Raw genomic sequence first — 21,372 nt, forward strand, 5'->3', positions numbered from 1 at the left:
TAAAATATAGTTTTTTTCGTACGTACGAAATTATTTGAAGACAAAATCCAGTTTGGGCGTCTTATAAATATTAAGACTATCAGAAACACATTGAATATATAGACAGATATTCTAAACAAGAAAATATATTTAATATGTAAGTTTAATCGTAGAAATATTATATTATTCGGAAACATCATACAATGCAGCAAACTCAGTAATGTCCATTTAACCCTTACTTTAACCATTGATAAAATCCTAGAACGAAAGTTTCCTCTTTGTACCATTTACCATAGTTTGACACCAAAAAGCCGATGCATTTTTCGTGCTGGGGTGTCGTCAGGGGCGTGCGCAGGAAATTTTACAGGGTGGGATCGAGGTGTCTGGAAATTGAAAAATGGACCCCTTGAAGGGCTATTCTGAGGTGTTTTCTGCTGGCTAGCCGAGCTGCTTTCTGACCACATTTTTTGGGAAAGAAATTACATTAAAATCGGGATATGAAATTTGTTTTGCCCACCCCCACCCCCCGCCCCTGGTCGTTAAACGTTAGCAGGACAATGCCAGGCCGCATATGACACGTGTAACGGTGATTTCCTACAGAATGAAAACATTAATGTGCTGCTATGGCCATCAAGATCGCCAGATCTCAACCACATTGAACACATATGGGACGAACATGACAGACGTGTATGCCAGCGTGACCCGGACCTCAGACGCTTCCGCCAAGGAGATGTCGCGCAGTGATTGCTGCTGTTGGTGGCCACACAAGGTACCGATTTCAGCGCCCTCGTGCGACGCTGTTTGAAAACGCCTCCACTGCCGTCAGTCCATAGCAAGAACATTGTCACATACTCGTGTCAAATTTGACTGTGATACGAACATAACGAAATTATGCCACTTTGTATTAAAGAGATAATTCCATGAATATTTCGCCTATGCGGTGTTTTTTTTAGCAATATATATATATATATATATATATATATATATATATACTGTACATGTCAAAAAAGAAACGCATAGGCGAAATATTTATTTAAAGCTCCCATCTACATCAATACATTTAATAGTCAATTAAATATTGACCTACTGAAAGCAGTCTCCCGGATTATTTAACTTGAAATATAGGCATACCTAGTGTATATGTATGATGTCATTAGAAACAGTCTGGATCAGGGGTGGGAAAAGCTTTTTTTCGTCTGGGACCGAATTTTTTTTTTTTTAAACGTGTTTGCCAGTCTCACTTTTGTCATTCGGAAGCACCTGTCCGTTTCTATTATTGGAACGCATTTCTATCCCATCAGTTTGACCGGCCTGACCAGACATCGGTACCTTGTGCATGGTTTAAAATAATAAATTGTGGTCAGTATGACTGGTGTTTCAGACGTCTGTGATTTTTTTTAAAGTCTTACATTTAAGCGACTGTAGTATCAATCCACTGCCACTAGGCTAGACATAATTTTGTCAAAGCTGCTGAGCTGGTCAATACATTAAACAGACGTTAATAAGACCATTCTTGGTGAGAAAGTTGTCGAGGTATTACACTCCAGTTAAAACAAATGACCCAGAGTTTGCACTGGTTACAATCAACACCCATGTACGGAGCTCTGTCTACGAGTGTCAGAGTCTTTTGTGAAATACAAACTGCTTGAAATAGCATAAAATATACTAAAATATTCTATAAATGTATTTATTGTTGACTATTCAATGTAGTGTATCCAATAATTATAAATGACTTTAAAATTTAAAAAAAGGTTTCCACCCGTTTTGTTACAAATGGGAGTGAACAGGATAGCTACAGCAAACTCTGGAGCCAGAAGAGGTCGAAGGTCATCAATCGGGAACAACGTTAATTGTCGTCTAAACTGTGCTAGCTCAAGCCGTCAAACGCTTCACAGTTGTCATCTTTTATTAATTTTAAAAACACAGTACTAAATACTCGTACTTTTTATACATATATGGAAGTTCAATTTCATTACTTTTTTTTTTAGTATTATTTATCCCATTATGTAAACTATTTGTTTGATTTTTCGCCATTATCAAAAAAAAAAAAAGCTTCATGTTTTGATGTTTATCATTTGGCGTTCATAATGCAAGATACAAATATACAAAGGCAACTATGATTTTTATAAAACACTATTTGGCAAATATCGCCTTTTAAAATGATTTTATAATTTTTATTCCCCCCCCCCCCCCCGGGTATACCGGTAACAACTGACATAAAACCAATTTAAAAAAAAAATGATTAAAGACGATGTCAAATTCTACTCAGAATTTTAAATGTAAAAACAAATCAACAACCACAAATCAACAACCACAACCTATCAGTTTTCTTCTTTTTTTTTATTATTAGGTGACAAAGTTTTTATCGTTTTCCACCAACACGACCTTGCGGTTTGGCAATATTCTTTGCAGGCTTGATCTTGGCAGCACTCTTTGCTACTGATGGCTAAAAACAAAATAAAAAAATGTGACACTTATTTTGTTCAGACATAACACAATTAACCAAAACAAAGCCACAGAAACAAGCGTTCACCTTAATTTTAAAAATAATCCAATCCAATCATTTACTATACAATTATAATTACTATGCAATAGTAACAGGAATTGTGTTTTTTCAATCGCTAAGAATACGCATCAGTTTATTTGTTAGTAGGTGGCATTTTTTTGCCAGTTACAGCTGCCAAATTTTCCTATCCTAAGTTGTTCCTACATGTGAAAATTGATGGTTCTGTATGCATCTATTTGCAAGATACGGTCTGGACAAGAAAAAGTTAACAAACGGACATACATACATATGGACAACACCATACCATAATACGACCCATCATAGATGGGCATATAAAAATTATTAACACCCTGCACACACTATGAATAATCGGAACTCGTGGCTGTTAACAAAAGTAAAATGTTGTGACTGAAATGTCAAGGTACAGGCATTCAAAATGGTAATGTTTTATATGACAATTGTAGTCCACTTTAAACATGTATTTCTGCCATCCCACACCCTGTTATTTTTTTTATTGGACAAAAACATTAATTTGATGGGTCCTGCAGTGAACCTATATTAATGGAAATAGTCCTATTAGGCTGACATTTGCTGGGGTGTTCTTTCATAAGCTACGGGCATGTTTTTTAAAGTTTGCATTATTACCTGGTATTATTTATTTAGACTTGACCGCCAGCTAATGGACGGCAAATCAAATATTCAAATACATTTACATCAGGTGGCCCTTGTGTTATTGCAAATTCATTATGGGAGGGGAGGGGGAGGGGGTCGTTAAAAATTGGGGTAAAAGCCAATGTCTGATACTGCATTACGCTAATGTTTAATAGTCCATTTGTTGATCTTTGTGTCCATTTAACAAAACGTAACGCAGAATCTTGCAGTTTTAATACCCCTCTCCCCTTGTAACGTTTGGTGACCGTGTCATATTTTACTTTGGGGTCTTTAGTAATACATATATGTTAAAATAAAATGGCAATGACTGGTTGCATTTTACTTTATGAATTAACGTTATGTTGCACAATAACCCCCCCCCCCAATTATGTTTTGTCACACATCCCATAATTCCCACTCTCCTCAGTGCATGTTGCGGAGTTCTCGAATGACCCCATTATTCAATCGTAAATAATAAAGAAGTAACATATCGCTGGTCGGTAAATGTTATATTTGACCGGATCAACTTTATTAAGTTTCAATATCTATAATACGCTATCTAATAATCTCCCAGCAGAACTATTACATTGTAAGTGTTCAAACTCGCACGTGCTGTTCGTCACATGATGTGACATCGGGTACGGCCATTACTTCAAAGGGAGTGAGTAGCACATTTAAATTAAAGGTTTTTTTTCACTTAATTTACAACTACTGTAGTAACGTGTGGGGTTTTTTTTAATTACAAAAACCATACCAAAAATGATTTAAAAAAAAAAAAAAATTATAAAAAAATATTTGAAAAAAAAGTACGAAACATATGTACACACCTTTTTACAAAATAAGATCGTCTGCTTAAAATAGCACAGCAAATGACAGTGCAGGGTGCACATTAAGTCAATACTTTACTTTCTACGTTCGTTCGGACTATGTAAATAGCAGATTGGACGTGTTGCGATAGATCCCAAATATGTGTTAACGCAAATAGATAAATTAAAACAAAAAGTTGTATTCTTCTACCAAAAACTACGAGACAAAAATCTGTATCATACTATCAAAACAAGATACACCTAATTTGCATATCCAGGTCAGACTTGTTCGTCACGTGTTCCTAATCAATCGGAAAACAAAAACGAAACTTTTTCGATGTCATTTTTTTTTAAATATACAATTAGTTAAAATATACAATTAGCTAAATTTGTAAACATTTTTATGAGTTCAAGTGTCCACGATGAAAGCAACTTTGGGAATCTTTATTGGGAAACTGTTGGGTCGTAATTGGGAAAAGGTTTGATATTGGATTGTATAAATGTATGGTAGATTATAGTTATACCCATTCGATGGGTACCTAAGGGGGGTCAGTGGGGCAAAGGAAATGGCCGAGTGATCAGGTTGACATTACGGAAACCGAAAACGGCCTAAGTGATTCTCATTAAAAAAAAAAAAAAATTACTGAAAAAGTAATTTCCACAATTTCTCTGACAACGGAAATCCGTCTCATGACAGACAGTTAACAGCCATGGGAACTACAACAACAATTCCAAACTGACTAAACATCAGTCTGAGCATTTTTGAGTCAACTACAGTTGTTAATCCGAATGTAACTAACAATCCAACCAATACAGGGCTCGAATTTAAGCAGGTTACCTAAAGCAATTTTGAAATGTTTTGCCCAGGGTAAAATGCTCACCAACGGGCAATTATGAGCCTGCCTACGGCAATTTTAAATTGGTAACTTTTGCAATAAATATAAAAAACCAAAAATAGTCCCTTCAATAGACAGAAATAATTTTTATCCTTCGGCAAAAAAATGCTATCGGTGAAGCCCCTGACCTGGGTTTCTGCCAGAGGGTAAAATGGGTATGGTGCCATACCCACATTTTTTGGCAGATTTAAGTTTTTAAAGTTAATTTTTTGACAAATTTAATTACCCATATCATTACTGTATGATTTTCTTAACCCTAAGCCTAAACGTAACCCCTTTTCTTTCTAGGGGAGGCCTGTGGTTGCATTCAATTCCACAGCACCATACCCAAAAATTTCTTTCTGGCAGAAACACTGCTGACCGACGACTAACCATATTGCAACTACGTCAATTGCTGTTGGTGCCGTCATTAAGTTCGAGCCCTGCAATAACCAGGGTTCATACACTTAAAGGAAGTCAAAATTCAAGGGTTTTTCAAGCACTTTCCAGATCAACTTTACCAAAATTCCAGGACCGTACCGAGTTTCCACAGGTCGTTAAACACACAAGTGCCAACCATCTTTATGGGTTTACAATAGATTCATTACTCTGACACGCTCCCTGAACTTGCTAAATACCCAGCGGCAAAAAGTGACAAACTTTCTTTTCCAATATGGCGATGCTGTCGCTTGGATCTTGTGGTTGCGTGATTCTCGCATCGCGAGATAAAAAAAACAAACATTCACACGTCAACTGAGCCGGTAAACATCGATTGGCATTTGATTGTGCCGCAGAAATGAAACAAATAATTTAATTACATGTTAACTAAAGTAAATAAAGCCTCCGTTTTAGGCGTTTATATTTTATTTGACATCAAATTATCATTTTCAAGGGTTTTCCAGACCGCAAGATGATTTTCAAGGGTATTCAAAGACTGGAATACATTAGTTTATTTTCAAGGGTTTTCCAGGCGTGTACGAACCCTGAATAACTCCACATTGTGATGCATATCTTCAATTGTTATGGGTCATAAGTTTTTTTTTTTAAATGAAATGAAACGAAAGGTGTATCAAATATGCCTAGACAATCTTTAATTCACTCTAAATCTGATCACAAAAAAAAGCACCTTGAGGAAATGCATTTAAGTAGAATGGCTAAAAAATTGTTTTCAATTTCAATGGGAAAGGAGGGCATTGGTTGTGTAAGTCTAGGAAGCTTTACTCTTTTTGGGAGTGTTATAAAAAAAATATATAAAAAAATCTTTCAAACACCTTGATATTGTTCGTTTGCCTATAATGGCAACTAAAAACTAAACAATCACATTTTGAATTTTGTTAATTATTCCCTTTTCCATACAAAAGTTAATCATCGGTACCCAGCAATAATTATTAAAATTAACAAAACCAACCTTATTAGCTTTCTTTCCTGCATCCTTTGCCTTCTGTTTTTCTTTGTATGCTCTACAGAAAAATAATGATAGAAAACCCCCCCCAGTAAATATTCAAAATATCAAATGCAGAAATGTCTAAAAAGTAAAAACAAAAACAAAACTAAACATGTCTTCTTACTTATATTTGGTTTGGTATATAGGAAATTCAGTGTATAAAGGTAAATACGCTTTATTCACACATTTGATTCCATATATTCATTTGTTACGGTTGGTAACCAAAAACATCACAAAGAACTGAATGTATGTGCATTCTTACTTTGATGAAAACTACTTTTGAGGACAAATTAAATATATATATACATATTTTGAGACTAATTTTTTTTTGCCATTCGCAGGCTTTTGAAAATTGAGAATGATCGCAAATCTAATTTTGTGTAATATATTTTTTCCATCACGCAATAAATTATTTGCATGGAAATAATTGCTAATGCAAAAAGGAAATGGGCAATTCCACAATGAAGCAGACGGACTCAAAATTTAAATATCAATTATTTTAATGAATGAGTTTTATTATCAACAATATGCTGAAGTTCTTGGATAAAAAACAAACAAATTGGCATTGAGATTGTTGCCAAAAAAAGATATCGCATGCTGAATAGACGCCTATTATTTTGACAAATAAATACAACAAAAGCATATTTCTTAAGGCCATAATACATAAATTATGCTTTATACAATCAAACACAGGTTGCATATATGTAATGGCATATCTAATACCTACATGTTACACCCAATGACTTACATAATATATGTTATGTTTGTAATTCTTAGTCAAATAGATCACTTAGCACAATGTAACGCGAGTAACTGAAAGAGCAATTTATTCCTCTCTATCATTTATTTCTTGTTTCTAACAAACGACACTTGATATTATTTTACATTTTATTTTAATAGAACAATACCAGTCTGTGAATAATTATGCCAACATACTTCTCACTAACACCAAGTTAGTTTTTTCTGCCACTTACTGGCTAATAAAACTAAATATATGTGTGCAATTCCACGGTTACTTGCGTTACATTTATACCATACTAATTCTTTTGATTTGCTCAGGATTAATAATTATACATTCAACACTTCTGTTCTTTATTACATTTTATTAGTTAAATAATCAAGGTATATTTTTTTAAAAAGAAAAAGGAAATATGATGATTAGTTTTCATACTGTGAATGTGTAAACATCGGTTACTCGCGTTACAAAAAAAAGAACACACTTAAAATCCAGTCTCCTCATACTGTAACAGCCATGATAAAAGTGGATATATTGGTGTATAGCTATGGTGTTTAGGTATCTTTATATGATAAGAGTTTTGAAATTATACAATTAATACAATTGACAACAGACATGGACATTTCAAATTTTCTACTTCTTTTTTGAGTGTTTTAATTCAAATTTCAATTTACATTAATTCCCGAAAATGGTTAATGTATTCATTGTTTAACTTGTTGTCGTTTAAATTTGTTGTTAATATTTACCCAGTTGATTTGTGTGGCTTTCTGACGTTTCTTTCAATAAAGTTTGACATTTAAAAACCATTCTTTTTCTTTAAAATCTAAGTTTTTTAGCCATTACCAAATAGCGGACAAATTGTAACGCGAGTAACCGTAACGCGACTATTTTGATAACCAAATGTATTAATTGTACAATTTCAAAATTCTTATCATATAAAGATACCTAAACACCATAGCTATACACCAATGTATTCACTTTTATTATAGCTGTTACAGTATGAGGAGACTTTGGATTTTAAGTGTGTTCTTTTTTTAGATCCCAAACCGACCGCGCATCAAGCAAGCACTTTACCACTGGGCTACGCCTCGGCCCCAATTCGTAAATCAACTGCCATGCAAACGTGCCTTTAATAAATACATTAAAACATCCTATGCATGTAAACACCGCAGCCAAGTTTTAAAGCACCGACATATGATCAGGTATATGTATGGCGGGTTTAACCTTATGTTTTAGTGTTAACAAGTTCAATCTGATGTTTCTGTTTTTATAATAAATTTGCCCAAAAGCCAACTTAAAAATCAGCTTTACTCACGTGTTTATATTCTGTTGCCTAAAACACTATATAAAGGACTAGATCTATGCAAAATCAAAATAATATCAAACCTGATCGCCTGTTCTCTTTGTGCTTTTCGTACTTCTGGTTTCTGATTTCGCTTGGCCATAATATCACCAAGTGTGGCACCTGTGATGGCACGATGGAACTTGGTTGTACGACGTGTTCGTTTCTTTACAACCTCTTCTGTCTGACCCTTTTTGTACTTGCGCCTGTAAAGCACAGTCCAGTTGATCCTACGAGGGTTGCGTTTCATATTATGTGAGCTCTCGCATTTTGAATTAATAAATTGGAAAACCTGAAAAATAAAGAATTAAACCAGTGACTAACCTAATCCTAACTAGGGCTTCTAGATTATGGTAGCCCAACTCCCATGGCTAATGATATACAATGTTGGGCTAGTAAATAACTACTATTGCCGTGCCTAATGGCTAGTGAATTTTTTTGGGTCAAATATTGCAGTTAAGTCTGTTTTGTAAATATGAGTATCCTGCTCCCAACCCAACCCCCAATGTTACTGTTATTAAGCTCTATCTCCCTTTTTAGGTGACATATCTGATTATTACTATTATTTAGTAAAATTTTATTAACAGATTAAAGTAGGGCTAGTGAATTATGGCTACTAAATGCTTTAAATCACTGATCCCATGGCTAGTGGATTTAACAAATTTTCTAGAAGCCCTGCAGGCTAACACACTTGTACTATGGTTCAATACTACACTGAGATAGGCCCACTTTCCGTAAATGCGATTCCCCTCATGATTTATTGTGCTGTTCCATATCTGCTTTCACAAGCAGATTACTATACAAAATTTGACATGGTTGAAAAGTAAATACTTTGCACTGTCATCACTGCAATGAAAAATCTGCACACAGAAAGAAAAAATTGCTCATCGATAAAACAATTCTGTGCTCTGATGCCTATGTGCGGAATTGCGAATATGAAAACAGTACTGTGTGTATGCATGCACTGTATCAATAAACTTGCATGTGTGAAATTGCTTTTAATGAAATGCAGGCCATAGTAGTTTTTGAGTTTTTACTGCTGTAATTTTATAAGTTTAAAATAGATCAAGTTGTTTTCTTATTTTATGCCATTCTTCGAAAGAAAGGAAATACTTGTTTACCACCACCTTTAAACTATATGGTGTCCAACAGTAATATAAGCTAAAATCTTTTTTGTTTAATAACGTTCACCATTATCTAAAGCACAACAATTAATTAATCTTAAGTATAACTATGTCAAACATTTGATAATTCTGACATGTACACAACAATTAATTAATCTTAGTATAACTATGTCAAACATTTGATAATTCTGACATGTACACAACAATTAATTAATCTTAAGTATAACTATGTCAAACATTTGATAATTCTGACATGTACACAACAATTAATTAATCTTAAGTATAACTGTCAAACATTTGATAATTCTGACATGTACATGTAGTTCTTTAAAAGAAGCCTATTAAATTTTTCCATTGGCACAAATGATTTTTTTTTATATGCACTATACCACAGAAAACTGTACTGCAGTTCACATAAGAGTTGATGAAGATTCACAGTATACCAAGTACTACTAGTTTTATCATTGAAGCCCACTGATCCCATGAACCAGATAGTACATACCCTACCCATTGTACCAGTTGTGGAGCACTGGTTAGGAGAGAAGAAAAACTGTATATTAGAAGTGGGGTTCCCAAGTACGATGAAGACAATTTGATACACAGTCTATTAGCCTATAGTTATAATATCAGGCCATCTGATTTCACGGTAATGATCGTTACCGGTAGCGTGTCGGCAAAACCACGGAACCGAAATTTTGTTTCTCATGATTATTGTCGATTAAATTTTTTATTTATTTATCTATACTACTCAAAAGAATTTAAGGGTCAGACGATATTTTCGACATTATTTTCTGAATGTCAATTATATTAGCTAGACCATAATGTCACGCATGGTATTGTTCCATTTTAACGAAAGTGGGTCTAAGCAACCCATAAATGAATTAAAATCCACTGTCATTGACACTGTCGACTAGTTCTAATGGCGAAAACATGCTTACATTTGCACGTAAATTAGGGCGAAAGCGAAAGGTCTGCTAAGTGTCCATAACTTGCTTTTTCACAAAGCGCTTCATTTGCACGCTTTGCACGTGTATTCCATGTTCCCAATGCTGAATTTCCGTATAATTGGAGCTTGCGTTCGTGTACGGTGCACACTCCAAATTCGACAATGGTACGACGTCAACTGACTATCGAAGATCGGGGAAGGGCTATTGCTTGGCTTCAGGATGGCAATACGCAAAGAAATGTTGCTCTGAGACTTGGTGTCAGTTAGAGTGTCGTTGGCCGACTATGGCAATGGTACCAAGCAACGAATTCTGTTCGAAATCGTCCACGTTCGGGAAGACCCCGAAGCACTACAAATAGAGAGGACCGCTACATCACCAATATGGCTCTATGTCAACGCACAACCACTGCACGCCGATTACTTGACAATCTGTGGACTGCGACTGGAACTCGAGTGTCTGATCAAACCATACGCAATCGTCTGAGAGCCAATAATCTACGCTGCCGTCGCCAGGCTGTTCGACCACCACTCCTACCACGTCACAGAACGGCCAGACGTCACTGGTGCACACTTCATCTGCAGTGGCAACGTGTTCAGTGGGGTCGAGTGATGTTCACCGATGAGTCCAGGTTTTGTCTCCAGTTCAACGACGGTCGGGTTCGTGTCTACAGACGTCCTGGGGAGCGCTTCGCTGACGTTAACGTAAGACAACGTCACCGGTTCGGTGGTGGCAGCGTCATGGTGTGGGGCGGCATCTCTATCCACCACAGGACGCCCCTCTATGTGGTGGCCTTCAGCAGACTGGCGGCGGGCCAGTTCTGCAGGATGACAATGCCAGACCCCACCGCGCCACGCCTGGGACGAATTAGGCAGGAGAGTTCGGGATAACCATGCCCCTCCGGCCAACCTTCATGATCTGGGTCAACTTCTTATGGCAGAGTGGCAGGCTATTCCCCAAGAGTTCTTCAGACGTCTGATCAACAGCATGAGGCAACGATGTGTCGAGTGTATTCGCGCCAGGGGTGGATTCACACACTATTAAACGAATGTTCTAATGTGTAAAATCCATGTTTGACAACCTTCAACTTTGACAGCATGTCATGTGACTTTCTTGTATACAGTGACGTTTATTTGTGGTTTTTTGTAAATATGGAACAATAAATTAACTTTTTGGTGTAGTTTACATCATCAATCTAATACACTCTGAAACTTATTTGGTTATAAATTTTTGACCCTTAAATTCTTTTGAGTAGTATATATGGATTTGTGGCATACTGTAAAACATGAAATTAATGCGTGTATAAAATAATGCGCCACCACAGCTCTGTCAAAAATGCGTGTATTAATTAATGAGCTGACCGTAAGACAACGTGTTTACTTAGCGCGATGCTTGCAGTGAAAAGGCGACAAGCTAATTGTGTCATACAATGGCTGTTTGTAATAACTGTGAATGCTAGGTAGGTTTTGCTTAATGCCATTTTATTGGTGTGAAAATAACTTGCTGCAAGTACGACATGTATTACTCAGTGACGTTATTCAATAAGTTACGAGTTGCCACATTTAACTCACTGTTAAACTAAGCTACCTATATATAGAGAGTAACCTATGTATTGTTTTATCCAATAATTGTAATCATGTGGAAATACGTTCACATTTCGAGTAACGTGAAGATAGGTTTGCCAGACCCAAGTAAAGCGTCAACTCCCGAAAAAGCTGCCCGGATGGAAACGGTCAACAAAACTATAGTAGAAGACAGCAAAACCCCAGAAACAGTTGTCAGTCGCCGTGGGGTTAAACGAAAACGAGTGAACAACCACTTCTCTCCTGAAACAAGGGCCAAGATAGCCAAGTATGCTGCAGAGAACGGCAATACCCGGGCGGCCAAACACTTCAGCAGTTTGTTTGATGTCAGTCTTGGAGAAAGTGCTGTTCGTGTTATGAAAAAAGCTTACATTGCCGCCAAGAAAAATGACAAACTCGCTGACGTCACAGAACTTGTGCACAAGCAACGTGGACGACCTCTGTTGTTAGGTGAGTTGGACAAACTCGTTAAAGAACATGTTATTGCTATCCGTGAAGCAGGTGGAATTGTAAACAGAAGTATTGTTTTAGCGACTGCCAGGGGTATCGTAATTTACGGAAACAAATCACTGCTTGCAGAAAATGGAGGGCCTATTACTATTGACGTATCTGGGGCAGCATCATTCTTAAAGAGAATTGGATTTGTTAAACGCAAAGGAACCAAAGCTGCCAGAAAAGTTCCAGAAGATTTCGAAAAAGTGAAAGCAGAGTTTATTGTGGCAGTAGGGGAGAAAGTTAAAAGCAAAAAAATCCCCCCAGAATTAGTGATAAACTTTGACCAGACTGGTATTAAAATTGTGCCTGTATCCAACTGGACATTAGCTTCACAGGGGTCAAAGCAGGTTGGTATTATTGGACTGGATGACAAACGAGAAGTGACCATGTTACTAGGTAGCACAGCAGCTGGCGATCTTTTACCACCACAGGTCATTTACAAAGGCCTCACCGACAAGTGTCACCCGCGTTTCGACTTTCCCGAAGATTGGCACGTGACCCACACAGCCAATCACTGGAGTAACGAAGACAGTATGCTTGAGTACGTAGATAACGTTCGAGTAACGAAGACAGTATGCTTGAGTACGTAGATAACGTTCTTGTACCGTACACGAAACGTGTGAAAAAACAACTTGGTCTTACAGCGCGACAAAAGTCAATTGCCATCTTTGATGTGTTCGCTGCTCACAGGTGTGACAGTTTTTTACAATTGTTATACAAACGTGGTTTTGAGGTGCAGTTTGTTCCAGCCGGATGCACTGGCGAACTTCAGCCGATGGATCTTTCCGTGAACAGTGACTACAAAGTTGCACTGAAACAACAGTTCACTAGGTGGTGTGGTGATCAAGTGGCGATCAATTTAAAACAACAAAGACTTCCGGGTGGACTTGAGGATTAGTGTGCTAAAGCCCATTCATTCTCGCTGGATTGTCAATTGTTTTGACTCAGTTAAGAAAGACACAGACTGTATCAAACGGGGTTGGATTAAAGCAGGCTTGCTTGATGTTTTGTAAAATTGAACGAACTATCTGAGATGTGAAACCGAACCGAAACACTTTGTAATTGGTATGTGAATGTGTTTAAACATTATTGTTTTAATTAATTGTTTGAGATAATTATTAAGTGAAATGAAACTGCTGTTGTTCACCGATTCATGTTTTTATTTGTTTTTTTTATAAATGCGTGGTAAATTAATGCGTCAAATACTTATACGCATTTTTCGCATTAGTTTCTCTCGCACATTACTTTCATGTTTTACAGTAAACAGATGTTTAAAATATCGAAATAACCTGTACCAAGGCTATGTTCGTACATTCGGTTACTTCCGTGACCGACCAAGCTGTTCGGTGGTAGCTAATCAGGGGAAGGAACTCTATTACAAAAGCTTTTCCATAATTTCTCGATGTTTTTAGGAAGTGAATTACATGTGCAAAATGTATCGTACAATAGTACGTAAACAATGTGCAAGGAAGGAAATACTCTTGTTTGGTGATGGTGTCCTCTTTTATTTATTTTTTTCAGTTTAAGAGAGAAAAAAATTAGGGTCGGGTGTGTGTGTGTGTGTGTGTGTAAAACTAGGGACGGTCGGTCGACCGGAAACACACCTATTTTTTTGTTTGGCCTAATCTACAAACCTGCAACACACTTAGATCACGTTTTTATCAAATGGAGTGAAAAAGCAGGTGTTATATCGATAAATACCATGGGAATCCCCATGTCCCAATTGCTTGAAATAATTTTGAAAGTTAGTATTCTGATGTCACCGGTAGATGTTGCTCGAAGCACAACAATGCCTACATCATGACAAATTTCACAGAGTGCGCACAGACTTGGATTGCGTTCCTTTCACCTCTCCTGGACATGTTCTAACTGTTCTGTCCTGGTTGTATCCCCTCTCCAGATATCGTAAGACTTAGAAAAATTATTGGTTTTAAGGGTTTGTAACATTTTGTATTGAGACACTTACTTGTCTGAACTTTATTGTTACTGAAAATGTTCACGAACTGTGAAGAAAAATCTCACAAATGAACAACAACAAATCGGATGTTGATTGCGCGAACTGTGCACGAGAAAACAAACCAAACCAAAATGATAACGGTCACGTGGTATACCAACGTCCGTGACGTTTACACAGGAAGATTCCTCTAAAAATAGATTGGACCTCGCTTGCTTAAAGGTTTTTTCTCGAGTGCACGCAGATTTTTAAGAAATACAAAAAATGCTTTTCGTGGTTTTACAAACATCAGGATTACCAGGATTACCAAAAAGCACTTCAAGTGAATGGAAATGTGTATTCTAAATAATAAAATGTAAGTAAAGTGCAATTTTATTTGTGAAAAAATGGGTTTAATAGCGAAAAACAACGCTGTAATGGTTAACAACTAGCCGTAACTAGGGCGTGTCCCTTCAAGTCCTATCCTTTCACCCCTCTTGAAGAATAGTCCATAAAAAGTCAAAATGGCAGCTGGCACAAAATTACATGCTTTTTTTCCCCATGCGCTCTCAGCGAAGTCAATATAGGTGACATAGTTATCATCTGGTATGTGGAATCTGTGTCATTGTAATGGGTTTTTTCAAGATTTCTGTCTGGACAAACTTTGGAGGAAATCTAATGGCAATTAAAGGTAGGAGAGTAATTTTTCGGAGTTGTTAACAATTTGGTTCGGACAATAGAGGGTGCTTTATTTTTGTTTACTAGAATGGATTTGTTTTACTTCCATATATTCAAGATATTGTTGACTTTTTACGTGAACGGATTGCAATCCATTTTGTTTCACGTATCGTTGATGAAAAAATTTATAATAGTATTTCCGTAAATATCGCATTTATGTTTTTGTCATTAGGTAAACGCAGTTTTGGACGTCGATAGGTATTTAAAATAAGAGTTAGGGTTAGCGAGTATCAAATGAATGTCGTTCCACCAAATTATGTATATTTCAATCACCATGACGAAGCTGTACAATACAGTATCGTAGGTTGCCTTTTTAAAAATATCCCTACATACTACACATCTTTTAAACTTACCCTGCCGTCGGCTTTAACCATTTTCTTGCCATGGCCTGGGTAGATTTTGTACCCACTAAACGAGCACAATTCAATCCTGCAAAATCAAAAGGCATATTATAAATCAAGAACATATAAACAACACATTTAAGAATGATTGTTTTCTCTATTTATTGAAAAATAAAGGGCGATGACATGGATTAAATATGTATGGAACCATTTGAAACATTACGTACTTCATGATTGCAACCGGAAAAGGAAAGGTTGATTTTTTTTACAGAACAGCAGTAAATGTAATTCGGTGTTAAAATATGGAATTCGAATTCATAATTGCTATGTTAAAATTAAATGTGATATTATTATTATTATTTATTTATTATATTATTATTCCAAACACAAATTTATTTTATTTATATAAATTAAATCGTCTTAGTTTTCACCCCGTAGCAAAGCGCGAACTTTACAAAATGGCCGAAGAAGGTGCAAATTCTGTTTGTTTTAATCACAAATGAGTCACAAATACAATAACTGTTAATACAGCATCAATAATCCATGCAATTAACAAGAGTTAATTACATATGTTTTTAAGTTTCCAATATAAATAACAATAATTTGTTCCATAAGGTCATAATAAGCTCTGTTAGATGGGTTGTCAATGTAAACTTACATCGTAACATCGTATCTTTTTCAAAATGATAATGTGAAAATGTAGCATGGATGTCTTAAACTACAGTTGGAGTTAAATAATAAAAATGGAGTACTGTGCATGCGAAAGGAATTATTTACGAAATATATTTCAATCAATAAACAAAAAATAAACCTAAATATAAAACTAATTCATTTCACTCATGGGTGCAGAAATGAAAAATATTTCACTAGTCAGCCCTACCAGAACCAACTAAAATTTACTAACCTGCCCAAATTTCTACAAGTCCACCAGACCTTGATTGACAAATAAATACATTTTGAAATATTCTGGTAAGATGAAGTATTTCTTTCATATAAATATACAAAATTCAAGTAACATCCTGCAAGTATTTAACAGAACAAACTTCACCCCCCCCCCCCCCCACGCACACACACACACAGTTTGAATGTAAACAAGGTCTTTCTAGGAAGTATTGACCTTTGACAGGCTCTATTTCTGGAATGTCGCAGTTAAGAATACTAAAGTCTATTGGCCACATACCATATGCTATATCTTACATGATATGTTTCTATATAGTGTTAGTGGCTATAGTATTTTTTATTAATATCAGTAGGTCCATGGATTTGTTATGCACCTTTGCCTGCCTGAGGGCAACATATCCTGTAAAGGACAACCCCTGTTGTGCAGCTCTTACTCCCAGGATATTGTTTAAAAAAAATCCACACCCACTAAACCCGGTCCAGGTATACCCATTTTACACAAAATGCACTACTTTTGCATGGATCGGAATTGCCACCAAAAAATCAACAAGTTACAGATGTTTGTGAACTGTGTGCTCTCTCCTGTGAACTTCAGTCTAATAGTTGCCACTTAAAGGAGAGGACAATTAAGGCATTTGGCCTGGTATGCATATTTAACGATATGTAATGCACATTATTGCTTAATATCAACACGTATAATCGTATAGTTAATTAATAAAACGGTTAAATGTGACGGCTATTATATATAACGGGCGCAGCCATTTTGTACCATCTCAGTGAGTACGCCCTCTGGTGAGCTGGTGGTTACGCAATGCTTAACGCGTCACGTCAGGAATGAGCCTTAGAACTAGAGAAACACAATCTACCTGTTTTTTGCGGGATGATAAATAGTCATACATTGCAATGTTCTGTAATAATACACATCCCAGTAAGCCAGTAATAAATAAATTAATTAATACAAAATAAAATACCATTGTCAAAGCAGCTACACAACAAGTCGAAACAATTAACAATGTTATGCCCATGCATTAACCTACGTACTGGAATGATACAAGGAGTGCTTTCTTAGTTAATTGGTCTATGATGTTAGTTGCTTCTACCTGTAATTCCTGATTGACAGGTGTGTATTTGATTGGTAACCAGACGAGCCAGTTAATTGACGCTGTCTAGACACAAAAATACATACCGGTATTGTGGAATATTACCTGTTGCCCCTAAAATTGTAATGGACATGGTTTATTACTGTATTGATTAAGTAGACTTTTCCATCTAAAACCACAGAACTGACCAATTACGTAGTCCCAAAGAAAAAAAAATCATCACTTGGGTATCATGGGTTGTCGTTTTTGCTCCAACGTAGCATATCAATAAGCCTAATAGTGTACATTTTTCCTTTGGATTATTAAACAGAGAAAAATACTATAACCCCATTTTGTTCCGTTAATGCAACTTGAAATATATTTAGTTAAATAGTTTATTATATTATTGTGTCATTTATGCTGTTTTACAAGTCAGGTTGATCAAAGAGAAGCGCCTTGTCGAAAATTACTGCTTTTGTTTACACTGTACATACAGGAGATGGTCAGGAGCTGACGTCACTTAGCCCCAAGCTATCCCACCGGACGTCATAAAAACGAAACAAAATGGCTGTCCCCAGTTAGCAGGAATAATCATGGTTTTTTATTAACTCTAAAATTACGCGTTTTTAATTTGCTAAAGTGTCAGTATGTGTTGGTGGTCCGGGTATGCATCTTTCCAACACCTAAGGCTCTTGTTGGAGTTGACCCTACCTTTAAAAGTTGTCTGCCATTTTATAATCAGTCAAACAGCAAACTTGTGCATATATATTTCCGGTCAACCAAATGGGACGATAACTGATCTGAGGCATATTGTCAATGCGGTACATGTATTGTGCATTTCGTCATCATCATTCTAAACCATTTGTCACAGATTCCATATTCATCTTCCCCCCCAAAAAACCTCTCCTTCGACAAAATAACAAACTTGTCAGTCAGAAAAAGACATATCGTCCGTTGGACTGGTTGTGGTAGTTGCAATTTTTAACTTGTCCACAAGTACTTTTTGTACCCCTGTTAGTAAGTATCATCCCGCAAAAAACAGGTAGATTGTGTTTCTCTAGTTCTAAGGCTCATTCCTGACGTTACGCGTTAAGTATTACATAACCACCAGCTCGCCAAAGGGCGTACTCACTGAGATGGTACAAAATGGCTGCGCCCGTTATATATAATAGCTGTCACATTTAACCGTTTTATTAATTAACTATACGATTATACTTGTTGATATTAAGCAATAATGTGCATTATATATCGTTGAATATGCATACCAGGCCAAATACCTTAATTGTCCTATCCTTTAATGCAATGTTCACTGAATTGACATACATGTAAAATATAAAACCAAAACCCCAATGGGAGGTACTGCATGAACTCAACAGTCAAAATCTTTACATATACTATTATTATATTTAGCCTTATTTTTTTCCTTTCAGAGTCTGAAGGAGACGTGCTGGATTTCACAGGGTTTGGATTGGACACTATTGAAGTGCCAGCACATGCATCACCAATTGGACTAATTTATGATGAGAATAACATCACAACGATAGAGAACATTGAGCGCTGTAGAGAATTGCAGCAGGTTGGCATACCTTACCGTATTAAACAAATCTCAAAATACAGAAATTTCGGAATTGAAAAATGTTTTGCGCCATTTAGTAAATCACTAACAATGTATCTGACAAATGCAAAATTATCTAAAAATGAGAGAGAGATAGAGACAGAGAGAGAGAGATAGATGAGGGCCTTGTGTATGGAATTAAATTTTATTTAGATGAATGCAAACACAGAACAGAAAGAATTTTTAAGATATCTTTATTAGTTTTTGAAATATGGCGTATTGCAAAATGATATGGAATGACATAAAAGTTTACTTAATTTTAAGATATATGTAATAATCTCGATTTAATTTTGTAAGAATATCTCAATTTGATTAATACTTTCATAGTTTATTATTTGTGTGAAAACAGGGAAAATAAAAAATCAACAATAATTGGCCTCGGGCCAGTTTTTGCACAAGCATAAATCATAAAGTAATAGAATTACATATCCAAAGAATCATAATATATATACAACTAGTTCTATAGTACAAGCCTTTTTATTTTCAAGTGCTTGGGAATGTTATTTATGAAGTTACAAGCTCTTAAAAATAAAATGTTAAAAATGTAGCGCAGAAAATTTCCCAACCAAAATGGCTTATTTAAGCAATTTTCAAATGGATCTCACTCTAAAACTGTTGGAGATATCGTCCTGAAAGTTTGCATGGTGAAAGTGCTGACAAAACGCTATTATGTGTGTTAAACGTTTAACTATATTATCTGGTATATTGACAAAATGTTAAAAATATAATGCGGAAAATTTTACCACCAAAATGTCGTATTTCATCAGTTTTCAAATGGATCTCACTCTAAAACCAATGCAGATATCTTCCTGAGATTTTGTGTAGTGAAAGTGCTAACGTAACACTCTATTAACGTAACACATATACTACACTCCTTGAACTTTGAGTGCGAGTGCGAATAATTTTAACATGCTCATATACCACTAGAGTTTCGAGCACGTCCGTCCCGGGGCCTGTCTCTGGATAGCCAGTGACTTGCTCCGGGACAGAACAAAATTAAGGGGATAATTTTGAAATTTACATCCAAAAATTAAATAGTGGGCCTTTAAAATTTTGATGCGCATCTCTAATTAATAAAGAAAATTTGACTCATTAAATTTGGTCGTTAGATTAGATTGGGCGGTCAAAAAGAAATTAGATAGATAAATAAATAACACGCCTGATTTGGGGGGGGGGGGGGGTGAAAATAGACAGAATTTTGAAAATAGCAATTAGTAAAAGAAATTAGTAGGATTAAAATTACAAAGAAAAAAGTTACAAGCCAAAAATAATTGAATTGACTGCTTGGCCAAATATTTATATAATTTGGAGCATTTTAGAAAGACAATCCAAAAATAAATAACAGAAAGACACTTTTCCTGTTTCCATCGGCGTTGGTGCTGAAGGGGGAGGGGCCGGTTTAGCCGACAGCTTTGGCTCCCCGTTTGCCGCTCCTGGCATCTGCTGCTTCCGAGTAGTTGGGGGCGGCGATGCAGAAGTGGCCGCCGCCGGCAGTTCAGCTGCCGGTTTTGGCTCCCCTTGAACCGCCCCTGCCGGTCTCGTCTTCTTCTGTGAAGCAGGAGGGACCGCCCCTGGCGGTTGAGCCGTCCAGTTTGGTTCCCTCCCTGAACTGCCATGGGACAACGTCTCCTCCTACTTCCCGATCTCTTCTGTTTATTGTCACCATAATACAAGGTGACAATAGCCGTGCTCCCATTGTGTTCAACACGATACTTGGCCAAGCGGCCAAGCTCGTGCAGCACAGCCCAGCACAGCCCCAATGGTGGGGGGGGGGGGGGAGAAACCTCGACGTTTGATAAACACAACCGCATTCTGCACTGTCTCGAATAGGAATGTTGAACTTTGAGCAGCATATCTGCTGTCAAAGTAATAACTCAACTGTAGCAATGATAGTGGTGAACTATCGGCAAAAAACCCCACAATTTCTCATAAAGAAATAAAACTATCAATACATGTTGCACTGTCTTGTCTTACATGTTATAACCAACAGTCACTTTATGAAGCTATGCTTGTTACTAAAAGTCACTATGCCACAGATTTACCAGGAACAAGAATATTAAATATTAAAGGAAACATGTCACGAGATCATATTATAGCTCATTTTAAAAGCAAAATGATATAAAAATAATATACAAATAAGTTTATAACAATAAAATACGCGTAGTTAACTTAAAATGAAGAAATTACGCTAATCAGTATCAAAGTACGATTTATGCATATTTATTTGTGAGCGTTCGGAAAAAAAGGGAAGTGACGTCAGAGCCGCTGTACTCTTGTTGTT

General features: G+C 36.3%; 2 protein-coding genes across 2 annotated transcripts in view; one reads left to right on the top strand and one right to left on the bottom strand.

The window, feature by feature from the left end:
• Positions 1-2,300: 2,300 nt before the first annotated feature.
• LOC121370273 (60S ribosomal protein L24-like) lies at positions 2,301-15,765 on the bottom strand. The gene is made up of 5 exons (XM_041495406.1): positions 15,725-15,765; positions 15,510-15,585; positions 8,384-8,631; positions 6,226-6,277; positions 2,301-2,425 (listed from the first exon to the last, which is right to left on the bottom strand). Exons 1-5 carry the CDS (start codon positions 15,727-15,729, stop codon positions 2,342-2,344), a joined length of 465 nt encoding a protein of 154 aa, XP_041351340.1. The 5' UTR covers positions 15,730-15,765; the 3' UTR covers positions 2,301-2,341.
• Positions 15,766-15,955: 190 nt separating this feature from the next.
• The window catches only part of LOC121369758, a 112,398-nt gene continuing 106,981 nt past the window's right edge, over positions 15,956-21,372 (top strand). Inside the window, exons 1-2 of the mRNA XM_041494817.1 lie at positions 15,956-15,968; positions 18,907-19,052. Coding sequence (XP_041350751.1) covers positions 15,956-15,968; positions 18,907-19,052 — 159 coding nt within the window. The remainder of the gene's footprint in view (positions 15,969-18,906; positions 19,053-21,372) is intronic.

This window comes from Gigantopelta aegis, chromosome 4 (genome assembly GCF_016097555.1).
Source record: "Gigantopelta aegis isolate Gae_Host chromosome 4, Gae_host_genome, whole genome shotgun sequence".
In the NCBI taxonomy this organism is placed as follows: Eukaryota; Metazoa; Mollusca; class Gastropoda; order Neomphalida; family Peltospiridae; genus Gigantopelta; species Gigantopelta aegis.

Bases quoted from the DNA above. Each gene is read 5' to 3' on its own strand.
- LOC121370273 (XM_041495406.1), bottom strand. The intron at 8,632-15,509 runs GTAAGTTTAAAA...TTTATTTTTCAG, and splicing joins TGGTTAAAGCCGACGGCAGG to GTTTTCCAATTTATTAATTC. The intron at 6,278-8,383 runs GTTTGATATTAT...ATTTTTCTGTAG, and splicing joins CAAAGAGAACAGGCGATCAG to AGCATACAAAGAAAAACAGA.